This window comes from Poecilia latipinna, unplaced genomic scaffold, assembly GCF_001443285.1.
Source record: "Poecilia latipinna isolate Pla-1442-1.1 unplaced genomic scaffold, P_latipinna-1.0 Scaffold429, whole genome shotgun sequence".
NCBI classification, from domain to species: domain Eukaryota; kingdom Metazoa; phylum Chordata; class Actinopteri; order Cyprinodontiformes; family Poeciliidae; genus Poecilia; species Poecilia latipinna.
Genome location: NW_015113045.1, coordinates 242,031 through 265,803, shown reverse-complemented (window position 1 = coordinate 265,803; position 23,773 = coordinate 242,031). Strand labels below are relative to the sequence as shown.

The window sequence follows — 23,773 nt, the reverse complement described above, 5'->3', positions numbered from 1 at the left end:
ACTTGAGGCTTTATTTACACCAGCATGACTATTTTTCTGTCCTTTTAAGTGTGAATCTTCTGACCCTGTTCCTCAAATGATACGTATCAGAAAGCTGCAGCATTCTACTTCTTTTATTTTAACCGGACCTAAATTTCCAGTAGTACTACCTAAATACATCTCCTGCGATTCTGCTGCGGCTTCTGGTTGTTGTGTCCTCTCAGTGTGAGGCGGTGCATGTGTTTAATTTCATAGTTTACAATGTCTATGTTGTCATGCATGCATGCATCACGTTGGATTCCATCAATCAATTTATGTTGCATTTTACCAAATTGGAACTAAGAATTTACACTTACAAGGCAATTAAATAAACTGCATCATAGATGGCTATGAATCACTAAGGTACATTTAAAACGATTCTTAGTTTTGTTTTGTAACGTGATAGCTTATTTATGTCTTCAAATTATCCAGCAGGATTAGTTTTTGTGCCGTTTACAGCTTGGAAGGGAGGAATTCAACAAGATCTGCAGTTTGACCTGCACACCTGGGCTGAGAGAACAGCTTTTAGAGCCGAGGCCAACGATTCCTCCAGCCAGCAGAGCAGACGGAGCCTGGATCTGAAACCAAAGTCGGTCCCAGAACGTAAACAGTCAGCTGATCCAATAGTAGCAGCTATTTCTGTTCTGTTCTGTCTGTAGCAGTTCTGGTTAGATTCTGACTGATCAAAGGTGGATCGCCTTAATTTTTTCCCCCCTCTTGACCCAAATTTGTCTCAAAGCTAATTCAGATATTTCAAAACTCCAAGCCATCAATAAAAACTTTAATTTCCAGAAAACAACTGATAAACATCAAACACTTTGTTCAGCTAATAATTCTCTGAATGTCCATTTTTCTGAATTTCTATAAGTAGTTAGTTTCATGCTCTTTATGCAACATGCCGTTTTTGCATAATTTAAAATCAATTAGTATAATTACCACCTGGCTCGTTCTTATTTCTGTTAGTGAACAGCTTTGGCAATTATTAGTTTTCATGTCAGCTTTGTGATAAAAGTCTCATTTGCTTCCCATTTGAGATGTGCTACAGGATAATTCCATGATTAGAAGAATTTACTCAGATTGTTTTTGATAAACCAATCTCTGGATTCCAGAGGTATCTGACAATTCGCTACACATTTTCTCTGCATCCATTTACTTATTTGCACTAGTCTGAGTGAAGAGCCCAGATAAGCATGCCTTTCTGTAGTTCACTGCTTTACAATGACAGCAAATTGATATAAATCACATTCTACAACTTGAAAGCCTTTAAAAAGTTTTTAAGATAAAAAAAAATGTAATTCGATATTTTGGTTGTCAGGAAAAATAAGCAACACTTTCAGTTTTTGGTAGTTTATTTTGTCCCCTGGAACAAAACGTAGGTCGACTTAAATTAGTCTATTGAGCTCAATAACTGAGTTTAGAAATGTATATCTTATGATATAATAAAGAATCAAATTACAATATTTAAACAGAAAAATGATATTTTCTCAGAGTACATGGTCGCAGGAACAACCCAACAAGTTTCCAAAATCCTTCCAGGATGAAGAGTAAAATACAAACGTGTTGAATTCAGACATCATGCATCATAATATGATCTTCAGACTGGGTAATTCGAATGTAATGTATGTGCAAATGCATGAGCATACAAATCTTCATAAAATAGATAAAATACAAGACCAATATCGTTTAATCAGCAAGGTTTAGTTGTGTAGAAAAAACAAACAAACATAGCAGCTGCAGTTATTGTTTTAGACCTATGTTCAGCATTACTTCTTCGGTTCAGCAAAGTCCACGTCTTTCTTTCAATTTTTAAAGTCAGAAGGCAACTAAAAGTCATATATTAAAATATATAAAATCATATTTTCATGGCCTTTTCTTGCTGGTTGACGCTCTCAGAATCAAAACAGAGTTTCTATATCAGAGTACAAAATATTTCCAGAAACCAGCTGGCAGGAAAACAGTGGTGTCATCCTATGTGTTCCCTCGGACATCAGTAATTGTGACGAATGGACTGAAAGGCTCTCGCCATGACGCTCCGTATAACTGAGGAAGCTGCAACACTTTTGGCTCTTTAACACTAAAAGGAAATGTGGGTCATTAGCTGGGTTTACTGGTGCAGCGTGCAGGAGAGGAGGGTTGGCCCAGAGTTTCATTTACAGCAGGACCAGGTCTGACCCAGGCGCTCTCACGCGTTGGATTCCTCATCCGTTACGCTGGGGTTCGGAGAGTTCGACATCTCTTTAAAGAATTCATCATCTTTCAGCATGCTCTGGAAAAACACAGGGCAGATGGAGACATCACACCAGAAGCTCCTTAATGAAGGATCACTTTTGATTCCTGTGGAAGTTCCTGGACTTACCGTCAGGTTCTGGATTCCCTCAGAGAAGGCCCCGATTTGTCTCACCGTCCCCTCAGAGTCCTCCATCTGCACACAGAGACGCTCAACTTACATTGAGGGAACTAAACACAGCCTGACCAAATCCCATGACATGAATACAGCGTCTTGTTTATGATGAGTCTGAGAACAGCCGTTGTTCTCAGACAGATGTTCACTTGTCTTAAATCAACTTTGAATTTAAAATTCAATTTAAAAAAAATGAATGAAACAGAAAATCTTAGTGTCAGGAGCTCACCTGCTCCAGCCTGTCCAGGTCGTCCTCATAGATCTGGAGCTCAAAGCCTTTCTGGAAGCTTCGACCTTTTGGCATCTCCACATCCATTGGGCACACATACTCCTCATTTTCCTCCTGCTTCTTCTTCCTCATCCCAAAGTTACCAAATGACAGCTTCCTTGGCTGGGATGAAACAAAAATAATAAAAATGAGCAAAGTTTGAACTTATTCCAGCTCTCCAAACACAACCACGTGAACAAAACAAACCTTGACTTTAGTGGTGGCAGTGAGCAAAGTGTAGTCTGGGTTCTCCAGACACTCCTGTTTGAGCTGCTGGGCCTCTGAGCCAATCAACAGACTGAAGTGTGTGGCCAGGTGGCGACGCAGCAGAGTCTTATTAGGGGGGATGTTCAGCAGCAGAGCCATGGTCTCCACATTGAACCGGGGCTCCAGAACCTGAACAGATGAACACGTGTTGGGAGTGGACAGGGCAGAGGTCATTTCCTGCCTCGCGCAGCAAAGGGAAGTCAGAGTTCCTCACCATCAGGCCTCCGTGGACACCGCTGCCTCTGAGGTTGGGAGCGTACTCGGCGAGGTCGACGGATCGAAGCCACTCCATCACCCTGTGGTTGGTCCACTGGGAGATCTCTGCAGGTGAAATGTTGTTCTGCAACCCACATGCAGAGACAACATAAATAAACTAGAAACCAACATGGATGTTCATTTACAGATGTGCATGAGAAGAAAAAACCCAGGAGAGAGACAACATGGAAACTGACCCAGACATTGCACAAAAAAAAAAAAAAACAAAGAATGTTGATTGCATAAATATTGCTGCTTCAAATTCCCTTGTGCAATGTTGTACAATTTTGCACCATTTAAATATTTTTATATTTATTTTCATACATTTTATATCAAATATTCCAAATAAAAGTCCAACTCGTATCTATTGCTTTTAAATAGCAGGCAATCTCACTGCTTCAACTCCGAACACAATCATAACAATATTATACAGAAGTGATAATGTTGCTGTATTTTTCAAATTAATATCAAAAACAGTTTATTCAAAACAAAAAAAACCTATTGTTGTTTAGATGCTTCACTGCATTCTCTTTATCCTCATAAAGATTCTTTTCTGACTAAAAAGAGTTTATTCAGCCCGTCTCCTCGTTTATAGGTAACGTTAGCCTGCGACGTGTACCTCATCTGACGGCCTGCGGCGCAAACAGTTGGGCTCATAGTTGTTGAGTCGAAGAACCTGAATTGCTCTCTTGATGCTGAGGTGATGCAGGACGCTTCCCACTTTCAGGGAGAGCAGGTCGTCCTAACGGACAAAGAAACCAACGGATCAGTACGGTTTATAAACCTATTAGTTTGTAAGTTTGAGCTTTCAAATAAAACAACATGGAAATGCAACACCAGCTACAGAAGAATTCAACAGCAGCAGCCTCTATAAAATGTCAGGCTCTTGTAGCTGTCGCAAAATCAAATTCAAACACTCTTCATGTGTTACAAATCTACTCCCTAGATAATAAAATCGTTATGTCACTCATGCACGAAAACATCAAGGCATATCAATATGAGGCAGCAGGAGCGCCATCTGTGGTGCATTCTTGAAATTACAGCTTTGTCTGCTGTAATTTAATCGGGTCGAATAAATTGTTTTGCCACAGTTTTGATCCAGTGGAACAAATCCTCCACTGAGAGAGTTGGAGTCCTCAAAGTCCCTCATTTCAGCAAAGTAAAATCTGTCACATAAACTCACCACTGTCATGTAGTGAAGCATTCGACCATCAACTCTGGCTTCATCAAACTGGCTTTTATACTGAGGAAGACCGATGTCGTCCAACCACCCTGACAGGAAACGGACAATAAATACATTATTTATGCAACCACAGCATATAATAAAGTAAAACTTGAATGTAAAGAAGACATTTTTAAAATAAAAACCTACAATAAAAACACATAACTTGACTTACTAGTCACCCAGTTGTAGTCCAGCTTTCCCTTATTATCCTCCTCCTCTGAGCCGAGGGCCTGCAGAGCGAGTTGCAGCTTCTTTCTGTGCAGCGGCTGCTTGATGCCCAGCTCCTAAACATCCATGAGATCACAAATGAGGAGCCGGCATCCTTGGATTTACTACAAACCAAGTTCTGTCAGATCAACATTTGATCCGACAACTCATCAAACTACTCTGCCACGTCTCACCCTCTCCAGGTCTTGCTGCGACGCCTGCAGCAGAGTCTGGCCCGAGTGGATCCACACACGGGCCATGTTGACGTAAAGGCCCAAGCCCTGCTCCTGCAGCCAGTCACAGACCTGATCCTTTGACCAGCGTGCAAACGGAGCGTCCACTTCACTACGAAGGAGGTGCAACAGATCAAACTGTGTGGGGTCTGTCAGTTCAGCAGCGCTCAGAAGCTACAAGAATTTATTTTCATTTGAATACAAAATGCTTTACGTCTCTATTAAGCCAGTTACTGTACTTAATAGCTAGATTTTTATATTCTTTTCAAATTACTAATATTTTTTTTGTAATAGTCATTTATTACAAAATGACACCAATAATACTCTGCTCAACCTGTAAGAGATAGTTTGTGCAAGAGCCTTAGTCACAATAAGTGTGGTTTTCATAGAGGCCGAATAGTAGAACAAGTCAGTATTTGTAGAAACCAGTTTATTATTCTGGGTTCACTCGGATATAATCCAGCTGAAATGAGCAGGAGAGCAAAGACTCTTCCTGAGTGAACCATAAAACCTACGGGACATTCGTTCACTAGGAAAAGATAATGAATGAGCATCATTCCCATTGTGAAACAGGCTGCACTTATTTTCATGTCTTTGTTATTCTTCAATTCATTATGTCTGCAAGTCATCATACAATAGAGTGAAAACAAGGAAACCACAATCTGGCTTTCTTTCTTTACGCTGAATGCACTGACTCACTTGTTGACTCGCTGGAAATCACGAGACCAACCCAGTCTGGGTCCCGCTGTGGCTCGAACTCCGCCCCGCTTGAACTCTCCCTCTGGGAGGTTGTCATCCAGGTTAAATGTGGTCGACTGACTCCGCTTAAGCCTGCAGATTATAAATTTTGTGCCTAAATACCAAAGCAAAATATCAACAATGCAAGATTTTGTTCTTTTCCCACTCACTTCCCAAAGAGTTTCTTTATGCCTTTAGATTTCTTCCTGCTTTCCGGGGTTGTAGGAAGTGTGTGTGTGCTGTCGCTGTTGGATGACCTCTGTGGCACGCCGGCGAGGTCCAGATGGTCGGTGCCCTGTCGCTCCGTTTCAGCTGCACAAACAAATGCCCACACAACGCCATCGTAAGCATGTGAGAGGCACACATTGATAAAGGGGGAAATGCAGCTGTTGCACAGAGGCCGGACAAGCGCCATGGAAACGGCATGATGACTCCAAGACGTGGATAAACTGAGGGGCCATGACAGGGGGCAGTAAAGATAGAGGCTCTCTAGCAGGCATGCATCAGGCATGATGATGTCCGACTGTTAACTGGAATAAAAGCTCAAGTCATTAATTGTTTCAAATTATAAGAGGGAGCACTTTTATCCAAATGAGTGTTTTTCTTTGACAAGTTTCTGGTGTTTTTGATAAAAATGAGCACTCTACTTCATGCAGACACAGAGGAGCTCAACATACACAGAGTGCATGGACTGGTTTGTGCAACGAAGGAGAAGGCTTTGGATGTTAAAACGATCAGGTGCTGGAGCATGAAAAGGTACAAAATGAAGAGAAGCAAACAGACAAAGAATGAAAGGGATGTTTTGTAGTTTTCTGCCAGAGAACTACCACCCTACAGGGACATGTAGACTTTACTGTACCTAGCATAGGCGCACTTGCACTCCTGCTGCGGTCTTCATGTGTTACAAAGAGCAGATGACACAGGACAGCGTCCAAAAAAAAAAAAAAAAAAAAAAAAAAAAAACAAAAGGGCAGAAATTACGATTGGAATAATAACAGGACGGGGAGGTGGGACAAAGACACAAAACAAAAAGGGACACAGACAGGACAAATGGCAAACAGTGCCAAGGAAACTGACTTCCATATTTAAATGAGGACCACAGTTGGTGTAGGCAGCAAATTATGGTCTTGGTTCATGTAATGCACTCCCAGCCAGGGTGTGGCTTTGGAAAAAGAAAATCTCACCCTGCAGTGAATAGTTTCAGGTCACACATGACAACAGGACTTATATTTAGACAAAGTGGAGATTTCTCCCACCGAGGTTAGGGCTGCTGGATGTTTTCTTCCCTCCGCGGATCTTGAAGAAACCTTTCCCAAAAGACGAGCGAGCCTTTCTGGAGCCAAAGCTGTCATCTACGACGGAGGCAGGCAAGGTGGCAGAGGGATTCATAGGCGGCTTTTCGCTAATTTTGTCGTTTTCTTCACTTGTAGACTGGGGAATAATTATATACACAAACTCATAATCAGAATTCTCCTCCATTTATAATCCATTAATAATCTCCCTTTCCTTACCATTTCATTGTTGCTGTCCTCTGACTGGACCTGGCCATCATTTTTGCTCAGTTCTTGATTACTGGAATCAACACAAAAGGGACATTTTTACTTGTTTTACTGGAAGTTGTTGTTCTATATTTTCTTTCATACATCCAATGAAGATTGCAAAGAAAAAAGCTGCAACTAGAACTTCATTTCAACATTTCAACTTAATACTATTCATTACTTGTATAAAGTTTACATATTAATATGCATTAATGCATATTTAATAACAATAGATTTGCATTTAGTTTGCTGTGATATCAAAATAAGATTTTTGTTTTGTTTTGCATTTCCCTTCTTGTAATGAAAAAGTTTCTTCCAAAACCAAAGTGGTTTTTAGTGACGAGACTCTCTGCCACAAGTACTCAGATTTCCTCTCACTTGAGCAACTAGCACAACGCCTTGCACTGATGAAAGCACCATTGTGTCCGCAGAGAACTGGAGTGTGACAGGAAACATTGTCAGAAGACAATGACTTTCTTAAATCAAACGTGCGATAACGTCACAATTTAGTGCACTGAATGTGCCAGCCAGTGTCATCAACAAGACTGGAAACATATAGAGCTTCCAGTGTTGCATTTAGTAGGTAGATGTGTGGCAATCCTACATAAACTACCAAGTATCTCCACAGAAACAACAGGACTAACTTGTGGTAGGAACACATATGAGAAGCAATCTTTAACTATTTGACCTTTGGCCTTCTGTTTGTGCGTGCTCTGATAGTCGAACCGGATCCGCTGGGCTGGGAGAGGGCGACGAGTCTTCACTCAGTCCACTGAGTCTTTCCGGCTGATTGTGAATTAAACAGAGAAAAAAAGGCAAACGTAAAAGAGACATGGTTATAACATTAGATTATTACTGAGATTTGTTTTGAATTTATTTAAATTCACAGTTGGGAAAAATAAAAAGGTGAAAGCACGCTAAACAATTTGATCTTCCCAACTAATAACACCGAGTTTCTCAAAATACACCCAGTCTTTATCCGAAGAAACCAAAACACAAACATACATTGTATTTTCTTCGACAAACCTCATCTGGCTTCTTTGTTTGCAGCTGTTCAGCATCTGTAAAGTCTTGTTTTTCAGATTCCACAGAACCAGAGCTGCCAGACAAGAGCAGACTGGATCCATCGCCGGGACTATCAAGCCGCTCGGTTTTCTCTGAAGTGACACATAGCTTCACTTAGTAAGACGTATAACAAGAGAAACGTGATTAATGTTGTCAGTTACCAGTCGTAACCCTCTGCCAGAACAATCGCATATTAAGAATTATTGAATAAATGAAACAAAAATGCTGCATCTGAAAAACAGAATTACATAACCCAAGAAATTGAGGGGAAAAAAAGAACCTAGCAGTCATCAAAACTGTACAATTTTGGTGAAAGGATATTTTAATTTACTAGAACATTCATCTGTAGGTGCAAAGTCTAACCTTTCTTCCCTTGTACCGACATCACCATGTCTTGAACTTTCTTGTACCGCAAAAGCGACTGTTTGAGCTCCTCTATCTTACGATCCTGCACAGGAAAATGCAACACTGAGAATTAAAAACAGTTCTTTTTCCATCAGAAGATTAGAAAATTGTTGCCAAACAGACCTTTTCTTCATTTGCTGCCATTAGTGATTCAACCGCCTTTTTCATTCTTTGCACTTCCACATCTGGTGAGGACAAGAATGATTTAAAGCGCTGCACAAGAGAGCTCTGACAAAGACACATTTTTGGGATGCATAAAAAGCCTGAAAGTAGAAAGAAGCTGGGATAACAAACACAATGAGCCCACTCAGGCTGCACAATTACAGTCACTCCAGTGACAAATCACGATTGCAATGATTTAACTTTGTGAGAACATTTCCATTTGTCAGAACACACACTCCAACACACGGTTCTATAAGATATTTGTGATCAGCATCACCGATAATCACCATTTATCATTTTAGGCTTATTTTCAGCAAATGGGCAAAAAAAGAAAAAAAAAAGGTAATTAAAAAAAATTATCTAAAGGCAAGGAAACATCTAATAAACCTTTTGTAATTACTACCAAAACTTAAAACCTAGTTTAGATCTTAAAGGAGTAAGAGGAAGGTAACGCTGGCTGATGATAAAAACATGTTTTAAAAAGCTGATCTGGATCAAAGACTGGCAAATCTGCACGCCAGGTGACCATAGAAGAGTCAGATTTGCTCTATACGTGCTTTGCTTGTACTTGATCTGATCTTTAGATCCACTGTGTTTTCCAAATGTAGAACTGCTAAAAAAATCTAGAAAAAATTCCTGATCTTCTATCAACAAGGCAGATTGTTTAAGGTTTGTGTATTCCTCTTCTGCATCGTCTTATTATATAAACTGTAGTATGTTTAGTGTCGGGACTAATATCTCCCAGTTCCAGTAAATTTTACGTTGATTTGTAGAGCTTTCCATAGGGAGTGTGTCTGCTGAGGAAAATGAAATTGTTCAATGCAATTTATATATTTTTTAAAACTAAATATGACTGAGAGGAACAGGAACAGATGGGACAAAGATACAGGCAGACAACATGAGATATGATAACAGAGGTTAGCAGGAGAAACATCAGCTGCTGGTGTGAGTAAGGAAGGCTTAAAAGGATTTTGAGGAGAGGCATGATGGGTAAATGGGGTGATTTTTGTTGGAGAACATAAGAGGGATGGATGTACAGCTTGAATGGTTATAACAGCACTGAATTCCTCATTCCTGGTGAAAACACAGAGCCAACCGTTCTTGCTGCTTTTTTTAGGTTGAACATTAAAAACACAGCGAGAGAGATGACGAAAACTTCAGTTTATTTAGGACATGGTGCAGCGTGGAGAGCTATTTGCACTTCAATGAGTTATAATGGACAAGCAGAGTTCAGATGGCTCATGCTCGTTCATGCAACATGGACTGGGGTGGGTGCAGTACTGAAGTGTGGCAATAAAAAGGATGAGACCCCCTTACGCTTTTCTTTCAGCCTCTTTCTAAGCGTTTCATCTGGATGAGACACTACACAGGATGGGGGGAAAAAAATATTACAAGAACTGCGTAGAATTTAGCGCTAAATATCACTGATATCGGATATGAGAGATCTGAACTTGAAGAATGCTCAGCTTTCAGCGAGGCTCGTGATTGGTTATGTTCCCCACCTCTTTCTAGGCCATCCGGGCTACTTGTGGCAGCAGGTTTGAAGACCGTGTCATCCTGTAGTCGCCTCATTTCACCATCTTTGCCCTCCAGCTGCCTCCTCAAAGACAACAACTCCTCCTGTCCAAAAGAGGACAAGAGTGAGAGTAGGTCCCCTTCCCCAACCCAACAAGACCAACAAACAACAACACAAAGGTACACAGATGCCGACGTGGCACAGGGGCACGCAAGCCACACCTGCTCAGAGGGTGATGTGTGTGTGAGGTGGGCAGCATGCACAGATGTCTTGAAGAACCAAAGCACAAGATAAAACTAAAACAATGATGAAGGGAAATCAAGCACAGAATAAATAAACCAAATTGTAAGTAACAGCTTAGGAGAAAGAGAAACATACAGACAAGTGTAGAAGGAGAAAAAGAAACACTACAAAAACTTAACATTAACAGCATACCTGTGGTTTGAACAAATGTTTGCTGACACGACTGCTCTGCAGACTGGAGGAAGCTATATTTATAGATGCACTTAACTTTCTAGGTTATTTTTATTGCACTGCTAAAGAGAATGTGTGGCACAAAAGATTAACATCAGGTTACCAAAAAAAAAAGAAAAAAAAAATTAGAAACCTAAAGAACTTAGGATATTTATTTTTGCTGCTGTTAAAAAGAAAGAAAGAAAAAAAAAAGAGCCAAAGGGAGAGGTCAAAAACCATAATCATACAGCAAGCACCACATTCAGCCTGAGAAAAGCCAACCTTCAGAGATTGGAGTTTGTGCTCCTTCCTCTGTTTCTCATACTGCATCTGGCCCATTTTGATTTTCATGCTAGAAAGCTTAGCCATAACGGACTAGTAGTAGAAAGACAAGTGAAACAAAGAAAAAAAAAAAAAAAAAAAAAGAAAAGAACAGAAACGATCAAGACAGCAGAGAAAACGAGAAAAAATAAGCACAGATATTCTAAGTACGACAGTTTCATCATTAGGATCACAGCTAACGTGGTAAGACAAGTTAAAGCCCACAAAGTAAGTCCATGACAACAGACTGGCACTGCCATGTTCTAGCTGAAAGGCTTTGACATGTGTCAAACACTAAAGAGCTGTGGCTGTAAAACGTATCGTAGGATAGTGGGTTTTGCAACATTATGACGGATTTTAGACGATTAAACACTTCTATAGATTTGACTTAAGAGGTTATTTAAATCTGGTTGAACAAAGTTGTGGTTTTTCAAATTCATCTCAGTTTTATTTCAAAAATGATTTCGCTGATTAAAACACCAGAGTCTGACATCAACTCACCTTTGTGGACTTAAGTTTCTTTTCGTACTGCAGTTTTTCACTGTCCAGCTCTGTCAGTCTGTACCGAAGTTCATTAATTTCAAGAATTAAATCCTGCAGAGGTCAAACAATATTACACATTAATATCTTATTTTATTTTTTTTTTTTTTACATACATCTTGTGCACTTGCTCAACCACAGCTGAAAATTGAGTATGCTACAAAAAAAACAACAACAACAACAACACAGTCATTAGACTAAAAACATCATAAGATACAAAAGAGTGAGTTTGGTCTGTTTGCTTGTTGACTTTATTTTTCATAATAAAACAAAACACAGAGGAGAAAACTTACAAAATAACGGTCAAAATAACAGCTGTAAGCTAGTACAATCTTATTATTCCTTATAAAAACTTTGAGTGAAACTATAAATTTAAAAAAATAGAGCATTGTGTTTATGAGTTATCTCGCAAGTAGGAAAATTATAGAAAAAGAACCAAACGCAATATTTGTATAATAAAGTCTAAACAAATTCTGCAAGCGACTGCAGATGCGTTTGGAAGAAATTCCTCATAGTGAAGAGTCCAAAACAGCAGCAGAGATAAACTAACAGGAAGCTGTGATTTATGAGCGGTGAGGCGGAAAACTGTCAGCAGCTTTTTGTTCCACAGTGGGGTGGAAGAGACAACCGCGATGAAACAACAACATCATGATGGGTTTGAAAGCTATCCAAGCCTTCTGCAAATTTGATCTGTTAGCAGGGATCTCCCAATCTCCAATAAACATATTTTAAATGTTTACAGAGCCGTTAGTCAAAAGGCAATAAATCCAAAAACTTAAATTTGACAGTCTCCACCATTATGTTCTGTGCAAGACTCAGTGTCACTGTAAGTATTTCTAGAATAAGATGGTAATAAAAATGCATAATGACTCCGTGAAGGTCATTATACAAAGCAAGGCAAAAATAAAAATAAAAAATGGATTAGATTCAGAGCTAAAATCCATATTTCAACTTTAAATGTAGCTCACTAACCTCACTGTCCCTAAATCGGTCAAAGTCCAGTCTGTCCTTGTCCAAAGAGTTGAGCTTCAACTTGAGGTTGGACACTTCAGACATCAGCTCGAGTTTCTGCGTCTCCAGAGCCGTTCTGCACAGGAGCTCCTACGACGATAAATACAGGAAAAATTCTGATTCAAAACAACATGCCTGTGCTGCACATATAAATTCAGTTCTGTTTGGTTCTTCTGTGGTTAGTTTGAGTCTGGGTTTCATTACATGGTGAAAAATAAACACAGACACACACCTGCTGCAGCATCTCCTCTGTGGCATTGAGTTTCTCCCTGTGCTCATCCAAGCAGATGTCCAGATCACGAATCTTCTCTCCCTGCGCCTCCACCTGGTCAGTCAGCACACTCACCTGCATGAAGCCAACAGAGGACTGCTTTGATGGAATATTTGATGTTCTATAAAATTTCAAGTGCAACGCAGTCCGACTTTGACCCCTAATAACACATTTGCCCAGTTTGAAGGGTTAAAAGAGAGAACCCTTCAGTTAAAGACCAGCACTGTGATTTTAACCTAACATGAGCTTTTCAACATTTAAAAATCAAGTTCGATGTTTTCGTATTACTGGGTAAAAGTTATCGATCCTGCTCAGCACAGCACAAAGCCAGTTTAGAATAAGACTCATAAAACATGCTAAACACTGACACACTTTGTTACAGCAATTAAACTCAGCTGATGCTTTTGCAAACCATGTTGTTGATTTCAAAGCACAAACTTGCAGCCAGCAATTTAACGGTTCTGATTATTTAGAAATGAATTGATAAATATGACACATTAAATGTCTCTGCATCTCCAGAAACAGAACCAAACATGGAGAAGCAGCATTCAGCTTCCACACAGCACAAATCCAGAACAAACTTCCAGAAAACTGCAAGACAGCTGAAACACTGAGCTCCTTTAAGTCTAGACTAAGCCCCCATCTGTTTAGTGTTGCTTTTGAACCACAGTAAATGGGACACTGACCAACATATTTGATGTGTGTTGATGATTTTGATGATGAGACGTGACAAACTGTAAGGTATGTTACTGGTTTCTCAATTCTTGGCTCTGTTCTGTATTTTTTATGTTTGTGTTTTTATGATATAGAGCACTTTGAACTACCTTGTTGCAAAAATGTGCTATACAGATACATTTGATTGATTCATTCATTAATATCTACATTTTGCTGATGTATGATGTGTTGTTGAAAAGATACCTGAAGCACCAGAGACTCCTTGTCACCTTCTAATCTTGACAGCCTTTCTTGGTAGTGGTCACCCCCACCCAGAGAGATGTGCCCGTTGGACTGGAAGGGATGAGAAAAAACACACATTAGACACAAAACTCATAAACATTACCAAACCTATCAAAATAATGACCACCTGTGGTTTAAATTGTCTAAAAGTTTCTGCAGACTATTCCCCCCTAATCAAACCAGGGCTGCCTTCAAAGTCTCACCCTGCACAAACAAAACCTTACAAGGCTAAAATAAAGGAATGCACTGAGCTGTATAGTTAGTGTTACAGCATAACAGAAAAACTCCACATGGCATTTAGCCCATCACTCTTACAAACACTGCTCTGATTCCCAAGAGGTCAGCATGTTTCTTCCTGCGACATTAACACTACCAGCAGTAAACCATTTCCCCCCCAAGAAAGTCAGCAGAGCTAGACAACCATGTTTGCGCCGAGCAAACAAATCACTTGTACACAAATGAAGGCAGAAGATTTCACTTACAGCTGTTGGGCATTCATTGGACTTCGTTAGAGCAGAATTTATTTTTATTTTGTATTAAAAAGCAGAAAAAATGAGGCTTTCAAATTATTCTGCAGAAAGATCAATTAAGTGACTGTAGCAAACAAGCTTCTAGTATCTGGTATATCATCTTTAGAAATTAATAATATGAGTTCAGAGGTCTGAGTCTAAAGCAACATATACAGTCTGTCCATCATAAAAGGCTCTCACCAGGTTGCCATGAAGCCACTCGACCAGACTGTCAGCGGTGGAGTCGGGGATCTGGCAGCGGAGACTTTCCCTTTCCTCTGTGTCCATTAACTCAATCACACTCCGCAGGTCCTCCAATAGGTGGAGCGCCCGCAGGCTTCCCATGAACGGAGAGGTAGGTGACTGACAGTCAAACAGACCGTTGGAGTAGTCCAAGGCCTTCGAGCCTGAGGCAAAGAAGCACAGAGAGCACAAAACCTAATTATGCAGGCGGAGCAGACAACCAAACTTTTCTGTGGCTCATTTCTATGTAAATATTGAACAGTAGTTCACTATGAAATCTTCTTCATTTGCTTAAAGTTACTCTGCTGTCACAAACTACTGTTTTATTGATATTAATGAGAAAATGCATACACAGTAAAGATGATGCTGACAAAGTGTGTGGCTTAAAACCACACACCGAAAGCAAGCAGAGCGTAACAGCTTAAAACCACCTCACAAATAAGGAGCTTCAGACATCATATGATATCTGTGTAAAGGTCAGCTGTGCAAAAACTGTGAAGACACAGCAGAAAGTCTTTTGAAGTTGGAACAGACAATTTGCTGCTGTTATGTTCAAAAGTTGCTGAAAGAGGCGCTAGTCATTTTTACCTGCTATTATCCCATCCATCTGCTCTAAGGCAGCCGCCAACATGTCGCTGGCGTCAGACATCATCTTCAGTTACTGGGGAACCTTGAAAGTACAATAATAACCATAAGAGTGGGAAACATTAAACATCACAAATTTTGTTAAAACGACAAAGACAGCATTTATAATGCTTTGGAAGAACATTTCTAATCAAAAACATCATGGTAAACAATAATCTTAAAACTGGGGAAAAAGAGACAAGTATTCACACAGAAATGCTGCTGGATCATAATCCAGAAAGACACGGGCTCCTGTCAGCATCAGGAAGGGCTTTAATCTGCCTGTGATTTTATAGATTGGAGGAGATCAAAACTAAATTCTGCTCTACTTTTTAATCCTAAACTCTTCAAGATCTTTTAGGTGATTCACCTTACTGCATCCATCGTTGATACTTAGTGAAGGCACCCTGAGCGGCCTTGTTTGTGCATCTAAGTAATACTGTCCCATTCAGAGAATCATTGGCTAATATATCATGCATTTTACAGGCTGATGTCACATTTATCCAGTTGAACAGTCTAACGGCAGCCGATGCTCATACTGGAAACAAACATTATGCAAATTGCTAAAAATTCATGAAGGGTGAAAACAGACGAGAGGAAATAAGGAAACAGGCACATTCCATAATAGTTAGTTATATTATTGTCATTGGGAGATTTTCCAATATTGTAAAGCAAAATCCATCAGGACAATAACCTCTAACTTACAGCCAGGACCACAATTTAATGTTTTAGAATAAAAGAACGTTCATCTATAAGAATGGCCCAGTCAAAGTTCAGACTTCATCCCAATGATACTGTGTGGCACAACTCTCCATCCAATTTGACCAAGCTTCAGCAATTTTTGGAAAAATAAAAATGGAGTCTCTAAATTTACAGAGCTGATAGAAATGGGTAAAAAAGATGACAGCTATTATTTAAGAAAAATAATTTGAAATTGGCTTTTGAAAACCATTCACCCTTTTACTATTACATATTACTTTGATAGTCTATCACTTACAAATCACAATAGAAAAAGCACTAACATTTACGTTTGTAATGTAAGGAAAACATCACAACAGTGGAGGAGTATATATATATATATATATATATATATATATAAACACCAAAACAAGAGCTTTTACAACTTTGTTACAATTTCCAACATAATTTTTGTTGTCATTTTTGCCAAGAAAGGCTCAACATCTTAAAATGTACAAACATTTTTCAGGTAGAGTGATGAATAATGCATAAATCAGGCCATTTACCTAAAATTTTGGTACACAGAATGTTCAGCCAGTAAGACAGTGGACACTTTGTTTAGAGCAGCATGAAGACACATTTTACTGTCTCGGTCTTGGACATCTGCCCCGAGAACACAGCAGGCCCTTTATCTCTGGATGTGAAATCACACCACTCTCCTGCATTTTCATGCACACATAAGAAGTCCTCTTCCTTTCATCGCCAGCCTCCAAACCTGGGAGTGCCCCACCATTTTAAAACTTTATGGAAACCACCCACCGAGCAAGTGCTGTTATTTTAGCATTTCGGAGGGCACACTTTCCATTATGTGTAAAACAGGAACGCAAAGAGACGCAAGGCTCGTCACAAAACGCTGCAGGGTGGGAGGAGACGAGGGGAGCCAGCACGCCACCGGAAAACACTGAGCACTTTCCACCAAAAATGCTTCATCCAGGGCGCCTGCAGTAAAGGCTTACCCCACATTCTGGGAAAAATACGCAGACATGACATTTAAAAAAAAAAAAAAAAAAAGTCCATGCAGAAAGAAACCAAAATGTTGAAGCCTTAAAGCATGCTGCTGTGCTAGTTGTGTGATGTATTTAGAAATTATGGGAGAGACAAAAAAATCTGAATATGTTAAAAACAATAAAACTACGATTTCAAAACTGCTGCACTTTATTTCCTCGGATCCTAAGGTTTAGAGTTCTTTCAACGAGATGCCAGAGAAGATGAGAGCAACAGAGCTGCTGCACACTGCCAATCAGCAGGCTGAAGGTTAAAAGACTACCACACTTTTTCCCAAAAAATATTTCGAGCCACGAAAACAGACAATTACAGGGCATCTCGTGTCGTAGTGGGTAGACCGCGGTTGTCTCGGGTTCGACTCCCGACCTCGGTACCTTTGCCACATGTCTTTCCCCTTTCTCTTTACTCCTTTTCCTGTCTACGTACTGTCGGAAAAATGGAAATAAAATGTCACTAGCACCATCTAAAAACTGAATAAAACAAAACAAACAAACAAAAAAAAAAAAAACAAAAAAAAAACACAGTCAGTTATGCCATGGATGTTTATAAATGGATGTTTTAAAACTGGAGTTAGCTAGCTATAAGCAGCATGTGCTTTAAAGTTGTCCAGTGGAGCAAAGAGCCCAACTAATAAATCAGCTAATATCTGCTTGTTGCACTTGTGTTGGGCTATAAAAAGAACAAATAAAGGTAACAGACATAGGAATTTGTAATCATTAATTTGTTCAGGTGGAACAAAATCTTGTCATACGATATTAAATATTGCAATATTTCTTGTTGAGGTGACTCCAATCTAGGCAACTGCAGTCAACATGGCTTCGCCTGATGAAGTTGGAATAGAAGATGCTCCAACTTGTCTAAATCATTTCTTTGGCAGCATTTTGGGTTTCCAGTAGGAACGTTTGATGGCCAGAGAGCGAAAGACAAGACATGAACAACAAGCAGTGCAAGTTATTCAGATGCTGAAGGAGGCAGAAGGCATCACTATGACAACCGATGACTGGACATCTAGGGATGCGTTGAGCTGCATCACAATCACAACTCGTGCTTTCAATAGCAACTGAGGAATGATAAATGTCCTACGGTCTGAAGAAATTCAAGAAGTCAGAAAAAGAAAGACATCAGTTTGCTGAGGTTGGATCGTCAAAACTGATAAAAATGCATAATTTTGGTCTTTGAAGAAATATTAAAATCTTGACCCGTCGTGTTTTGTGAGCTCAAGATCGTGTCTCGTCTTGTGAATTTAATGTACAAAATTAAATTAAAAATTAACAAAAAAGGGCAAAAATAAATGCACCTGTAAGTTTGTATGGCAGTGTTTGATCCAGAATATTGGGATGGCTAATGAAACAGAGTTGTTCATATATTAATTCAGCATTTAGATTCTCTAAGCTAAGCTCTTAAAGCTTACTTTATAAACAACATGAATGATGGAACTATGGCAGCATTGTTATGAGCATAGTACCTTCTTAACTGGCCATCATGCAATTAAAGTCACTGTGAAACCACAAAAGTCTAAAGCAAACTGAATCTAGAAGCTACGATTACAATCCTGTCAGCAAACTATACCACAAAGACCAAGATAAAACTTTCATTATTTTGAAATCTTAAAAAACCTCTTGACATTCTCCTCTATCAAGCGTGCACAAAAAGACAAATCACTGTCGCTCACTGCGTTATTGCGACAGAACATGATCGAGCCAACAGAGCTGGAATGGAGGCCTGCAGGGCATACCCTTTAAATACCTGAACCAGTCAGTCTCTTCTTTGTCTTCCTCAGAGGAAGAGCAAATTTGGGTGAAGGGAACACATGGCTTTCAGCAAACACACTTCAAACGCAGCAGACCAGGTCCAGACATGCTGCTTTGGAACCTGCCGTCCATGTGCCGGGCAGCTCTGAACAAATGCAAAATACCTGTCTGAACACTTGCACACTTACATCCTCCTGGATGCATGCAGAACTAAACAACTCAGACATACGTAATTGCCTAGAGAAACACTTGTCGTTAGTCATCTAGCCTGAGTCACGTCGCAAGCAGACATGGCAACTTTACATGCATTGTCAACTGATAAGTCATCACATCTGAGCGATAACATTTGGATTTGATCTTTATCTTATCTAAAGCACATCAAGGAGGGAGCAGGTTCAGATATAAAATTTGTTGTTACACTTTAAACTGTATTTTGTCTGTGTGGTTTTGCCATCTAAGGAGACATCTCAAAAATCCCAGCACCTTTCATGTAAACAACGCCCCACCATCTGCATTTCTCCAAGCATAACTGACACCACTATTAGACACAAAGGGAACTCCATTATTCATCATTCCGGGTTATTTTGACTGGAAGGCTTGCAACGCTACAGTGCACAGGACGCTTACAACACAGCCTGCCTCTACACTCTCGTTCTTGAACATAAAAGACCCTTAAAGCTAAACTGTAGAGACATAAAAAGCGCCACTATCAGAAAGTAGTCCTACCCTTTTGGTGAGACCAGCCTGATAACCCACAGCGACATCCAGAAGATAATGAATACAAGGGGAAGAGTGGACCATAGTAATTGCTTTGAAATCCTTCAACACTTGTCCCTTCAGGCAGAGAATACCATTACAGTCCATCCACACTGGACAATCTTCAGAGTTCTCAAAAAATTCCTGGTATTAAAGATAAAAGAAAAAAAAATCTCCCACAATCCCTTGTAAGCTTGGCATCTGTACATGAACAGGAAACAGAATAGCAGCCTTGGGGTCTCGTGTCTCTAAAGGGAGAAAGAGTTGGGTTTACACCCAAAATGTAACCGACTTCAACAGCCTGTCCTGCGACTGGCGGTGAAAAAGCTTGAAAGAGAGGAATTTACAAACCTGGCATAAATCGTACACTTTTTTTCCTTTTCTATTTTTACTTTGGTAGCGTAATGATTTCCAGGGACATGGCAGAGTGGATCCACAGTGTATGTTCAGAAAACACACACACACATACACATACACACACACACACACACACCTACACACACACACACAATGCTAAATGATGTGTATATATGAATGGCTCCACATAATGTCTAAGATTTAATGTAGCAGCACAGTAAGAATGTGTCTCAGATATTTCAGCCTGTGTAAACAGGGTTAGGGCCTGCAGAACGCCGCTCCAGAATAACCTACAGCTATTTTCAAACTCTGTGTGCAGGCAGAACACATCATCACTAATTTTGTAACAGCTAATAAAGGCCTGTGTGGAAAGGTGATAAAAATGCAAAGTTAGGGCAAGACTTTAGCTTAAAAGGTGATCCAAAGTGAGCACAGGATGGAAATTAAATGTTTGAAATAATTAAAGCCTCCAGTGATAAAATCTCCAAGAATTTCCTGCCTGTGTATGCACAAGCTCTTATAAGACATCCATTTATGTTGGACACCGGGACACATTCTTTTCACGTTACTCACAGATTGTGCCTTAACTTGATTAAAAAAATGCATTCTGACCTTATTCTAAATTGTGCAAACGTGTTGCAAACACCAGGCCTTCCATTAGGTGTTCCACTATCAGCAGGCCATCGGCTACAATTTGATTATTTTATGGTTTTTGGCGCTGCTGGTTGTGTAATCCCTTGTAAACTGTTCTTTCATTTGCTACTAAAGACTGCAGTTTTAAAATGTCAAAAATAAAAACATTTCCATGAAAACAATACCATGCTTAATTCAGACTAAATATTTCATTTAGGTGAGTTAGTATTACAAAGATTTTAATTTACTAAATGTCAGAATGTTTATTATTATTATTATTATTATTATTATTTTTACTTCCATCAAGCTATGCATTTAAACCATCTGAGCGAGCACAGATGATGATTTCATAGTTTTGGAAGGTTCTGATTTTAAGGCAGAACTTTAAACACACTGGTTCCTTGAACCAGTGTGTTTAAAGATAGAAAAAAATAATCAAGCCAGGCAAGTAATCAGTAAGACAATTGGGGACCTTAACAACTTTAGCTCATCCTTCGCTACAGTTTTCTAATGCCTAAATGTAATCTGAACTTAACATTTTGACCTGTTTAAAGAATTATATGCCAGCATCAACACCGTGTTCAGGAAGGATACACGTTCTGCTTCACAGAGATGAACAATTTTGTGAAGATGCCAGCTTACGCTGACAAGAGAATGTCATTATCCATAGTAAACTTAGTCTGAACAGAAACTCAAAGAAGAACTTGTTACTCCAAAAGGAACATAAAATGTATCTTGCAAAGGTTCTCAGGAAAAAGGATATTAATATCTGAAGACATGCCTTTGTGATCTAACAAAACTAAAATAGAAGTGTCAAAATTAGCCATTGTTGAATTTGGAGAAAGTTGGGGACAACACTATTCCATCAGTGAAGTACAGGGGTGGCAGCATCATGGTTTATTTTGCTGGAGTCCAAACTTTTGCATGTCACAAACAGTTCATCAGTCGATTTTGATCGCAGTCCCATGCAAAAGTTGTGTTTAAGCAATGTGGCCTACAATCCTGACTCAATTGCACAAGCTCTTGTCAGGAGGAAATTAGATTAGAAATTTTGTTGTAATTCTAACTAATCTGAAGCAGAAAATGTTTGGTCTGATTTAAGGTCATAGTTTTAACAGCTCTTAAAACACTATAATGCAAAAAAAATAAAATAAAAATAAAAAATCCTAGTTCCTTTCTCATTTCTGTTGTGAGATTAGCCTACAGATAATCCTGCTGTTTTGAGAAAATATAAAACAAGGACCAACTAGTTTGAAGGGTCGACTCGAGGGCAATACAACATCTGATCAGGTTTCAGAGGTCTGGAAAAACAACATCCTCCGAGGTCAAACTTTTTAAGGAAACTTAAAACTGCTTTGTTTGGAAAGAAATATATCCCGAGGCCAAGTGGAAATGAGTGAATTCCTCCTGGCTGTAGAGGGCAGCTTTAAATATATATTATTTTTTGCATTATCCCATCTTACTCTATAAATTGTGAGAAATTTAGGTTTAGAAAAATGCTTGATTATATTTAGCTAGTTCATGTGTATACAATAAAATTACTTATCACTTTACTTTAGCGGATACCATTTTTTAGCCCCGCATAATTTTGCCTGTTATCTAAAAATAACCCTATTTTCTAACCTTGAAAGTTTAGTTTACCCTCTTTCAAATGTACCAATTTGTTTTTACTTAAAGCTCACTAAAACATAATAATTAAACTTTTGTTCACCAAAGACACACCAAACAACAGCGAAAGTTGTTGACTGTCAACAGACTTCCTGCGGCACATCGCCGAGCCCCTCTTAGGTCGTTTAAATAACCGTTGAAACGGCTAAAAGTCCAACAAAATTAGCCGTTAAGCTACGAAGGACCAACATAAGGCGCGCGGGACGCCGCCGTTGAACGAAGTTTATTATGAAAGAAGAAGCAAACAAATCACAGCCAAAAGAACAACACTTCCTCTTACCTCCACTCTGGTCGAAGGAATTGGCTTTTCCGTTGATTTGATTTCCTTATGATAAAGTTAAACTCCACAGTTTCTGAACTTCTCCGTACCCACCAGAGAAACCCCCAGTTCCTCCGCATCGCTACGCCATGATGTCGATGTGACACGGCAGTGGGGGGAAAGTTGATGACGCCACAGTTGGAAAAAAAAAAAAAAAATCCCTCCCAGCTCCAACCTGGATTGGTCCGGGAGCAGGGATTTTTGGGTGCGCACCATTTCTCATCCAGTGAGGCAAACGGCACACAGATCCACAGCGAACGCGCGACGGACTCCCACTTCCAGAGTGACTGATATAAATAAAAGAGTTGCTTGTTTGCCAAGATAACGACATTGTTATAAATAATACATGTATGATTCTGCATTATGTATCCGGTGCCACCAACTCCTCTGTCAGGAAAGTATTGACTATATAAGTTTGCAACTAGTATAAGTTGCTAGAAGTCTCTTAAGTGAGTCAACAAATTAGCAAAATTAATTCTGTATGCTAATGGGCACACAAGTCGTAGCAAAAGATGGACACTAAAATATTATAATTTTGGATGTTTTGTGCACTGATTTTCTAAATGTGCAATTCGTTTGTAGTCTTGATACAGAAGGGAATGACATTTTTTGCGGACTGCAGTAGGGAGATATTGCTGCATGAGGATGCCTATGAATGTTTTGGGATGAGGCATGGACCCAAAGCAGAAGGTGCTTCTTGTTAAAAAAACAAAACAATTAAGAACTGTTAATAATGACATAATAAACTCAGATAAGTCTAACTTGATGTCTGATCTCGATCCCCTGGGAAAAATGTATTGTCCCCTCATTTAAAAGAAAAACTCTTCTTGACGTCCACCACTTCTATCCGAGTTGTTTCCCGGCGGACTGTTAGGGAATGCGCCCTTTTACAAGCCAGGAAGCCTGGGGCGTTCACTGTAGCATAACAGGAGCAAATGTGTGCTAGATCTCTCTGTTAGTCTGTCACTTGAACCCTGAAAACTTGCATATTTTAATTGATTTATTTGGCACAGATGATAGTAATCAAAAACTACAGTGGTTAATAATATGACATTAATTAAAGTAGTTATTCATGTAATTTTGTGTTGGATCATTAAAGGATATTTTCTTCAAAGTTTGAGAAGTGATAGTCAAAGGTTTACCGCAGGCGAACTTAACTGGGAAGTATTAGTGATTTTTTTTTAAATAAGCTGTGTGAAACATTAGTTTTACAAAAATAAATCACAGAATTATAACTATTGTGATTGTAAACAAAGTTCAGAATGACCCTTGAAAGCTACTAGCTACTTTTTTGCTAAGCCAATCACCAGCGCTCTCTA

At 39.4% G+C, this 23,773-nt stretch overlaps 1 protein-coding gene across 8 annotated transcripts; it reads right to left on the bottom strand.

The window, feature by feature from the left end:
• Positions 1–1,349: 1,349 nt before the first annotated feature.
• On the bottom strand, positions 1,350–22,588 carry ppfibp1b (PPFIA binding protein 1b). 8 transcript variants are annotated; one of them, XM_015038096.1, is made up of 28 exons: positions 22,416–22,588; positions 15,192–15,273; positions 14,562–14,767; positions 13,813–13,902; positions 12,856–12,969; positions 12,585–12,713; positions 11,574–11,666; positions 11,034–11,126; positions 10,285–10,402; positions 10,100–10,144; positions 8,744–8,805; positions 8,579–8,663; positions 8,177–8,307; positions 7,839–7,936; positions 7,124–7,184; positions 6,869–7,043; positions 6,472–6,504; positions 5,783–5,924; positions 5,574–5,705; positions 4,836–4,986; positions 4,607–4,718; positions 4,393–4,481; positions 3,829–3,951; positions 3,169–3,294; positions 2,895–3,083; positions 2,649–2,810; positions 2,375–2,440; positions 1,350–2,284 (listed from the first exon to the last, which is right to left on the bottom strand). In XM_015038096.1, exons 2-28 carry the CDS (start codon positions 15,253–15,255, stop codon positions 2,201–2,203), a joined length of 2,973 nt encoding a protein of 990 aa, XP_014893582.1. In that variant the 5' UTR covers positions 15,256–15,273; positions 22,416–22,588; the 3' UTR covers positions 1,350–2,200. The 8 variants fall into 8 exon arrangements, with proteins under 8 accessions (XP_014893582.1, XP_014893583.1, XP_014893584.1 ...); XM_015038097.1 differs by lacking the exon at positions 22,416–22,588 and adding an exon at positions 19,448–19,581; XM_015038098.1 differs by lacking the exon at positions 6,472–6,504 and having other exon boundaries at positions 22,416–22,587.
• Positions 22,589–23,773: the final 1,185 nt, after the last annotated feature.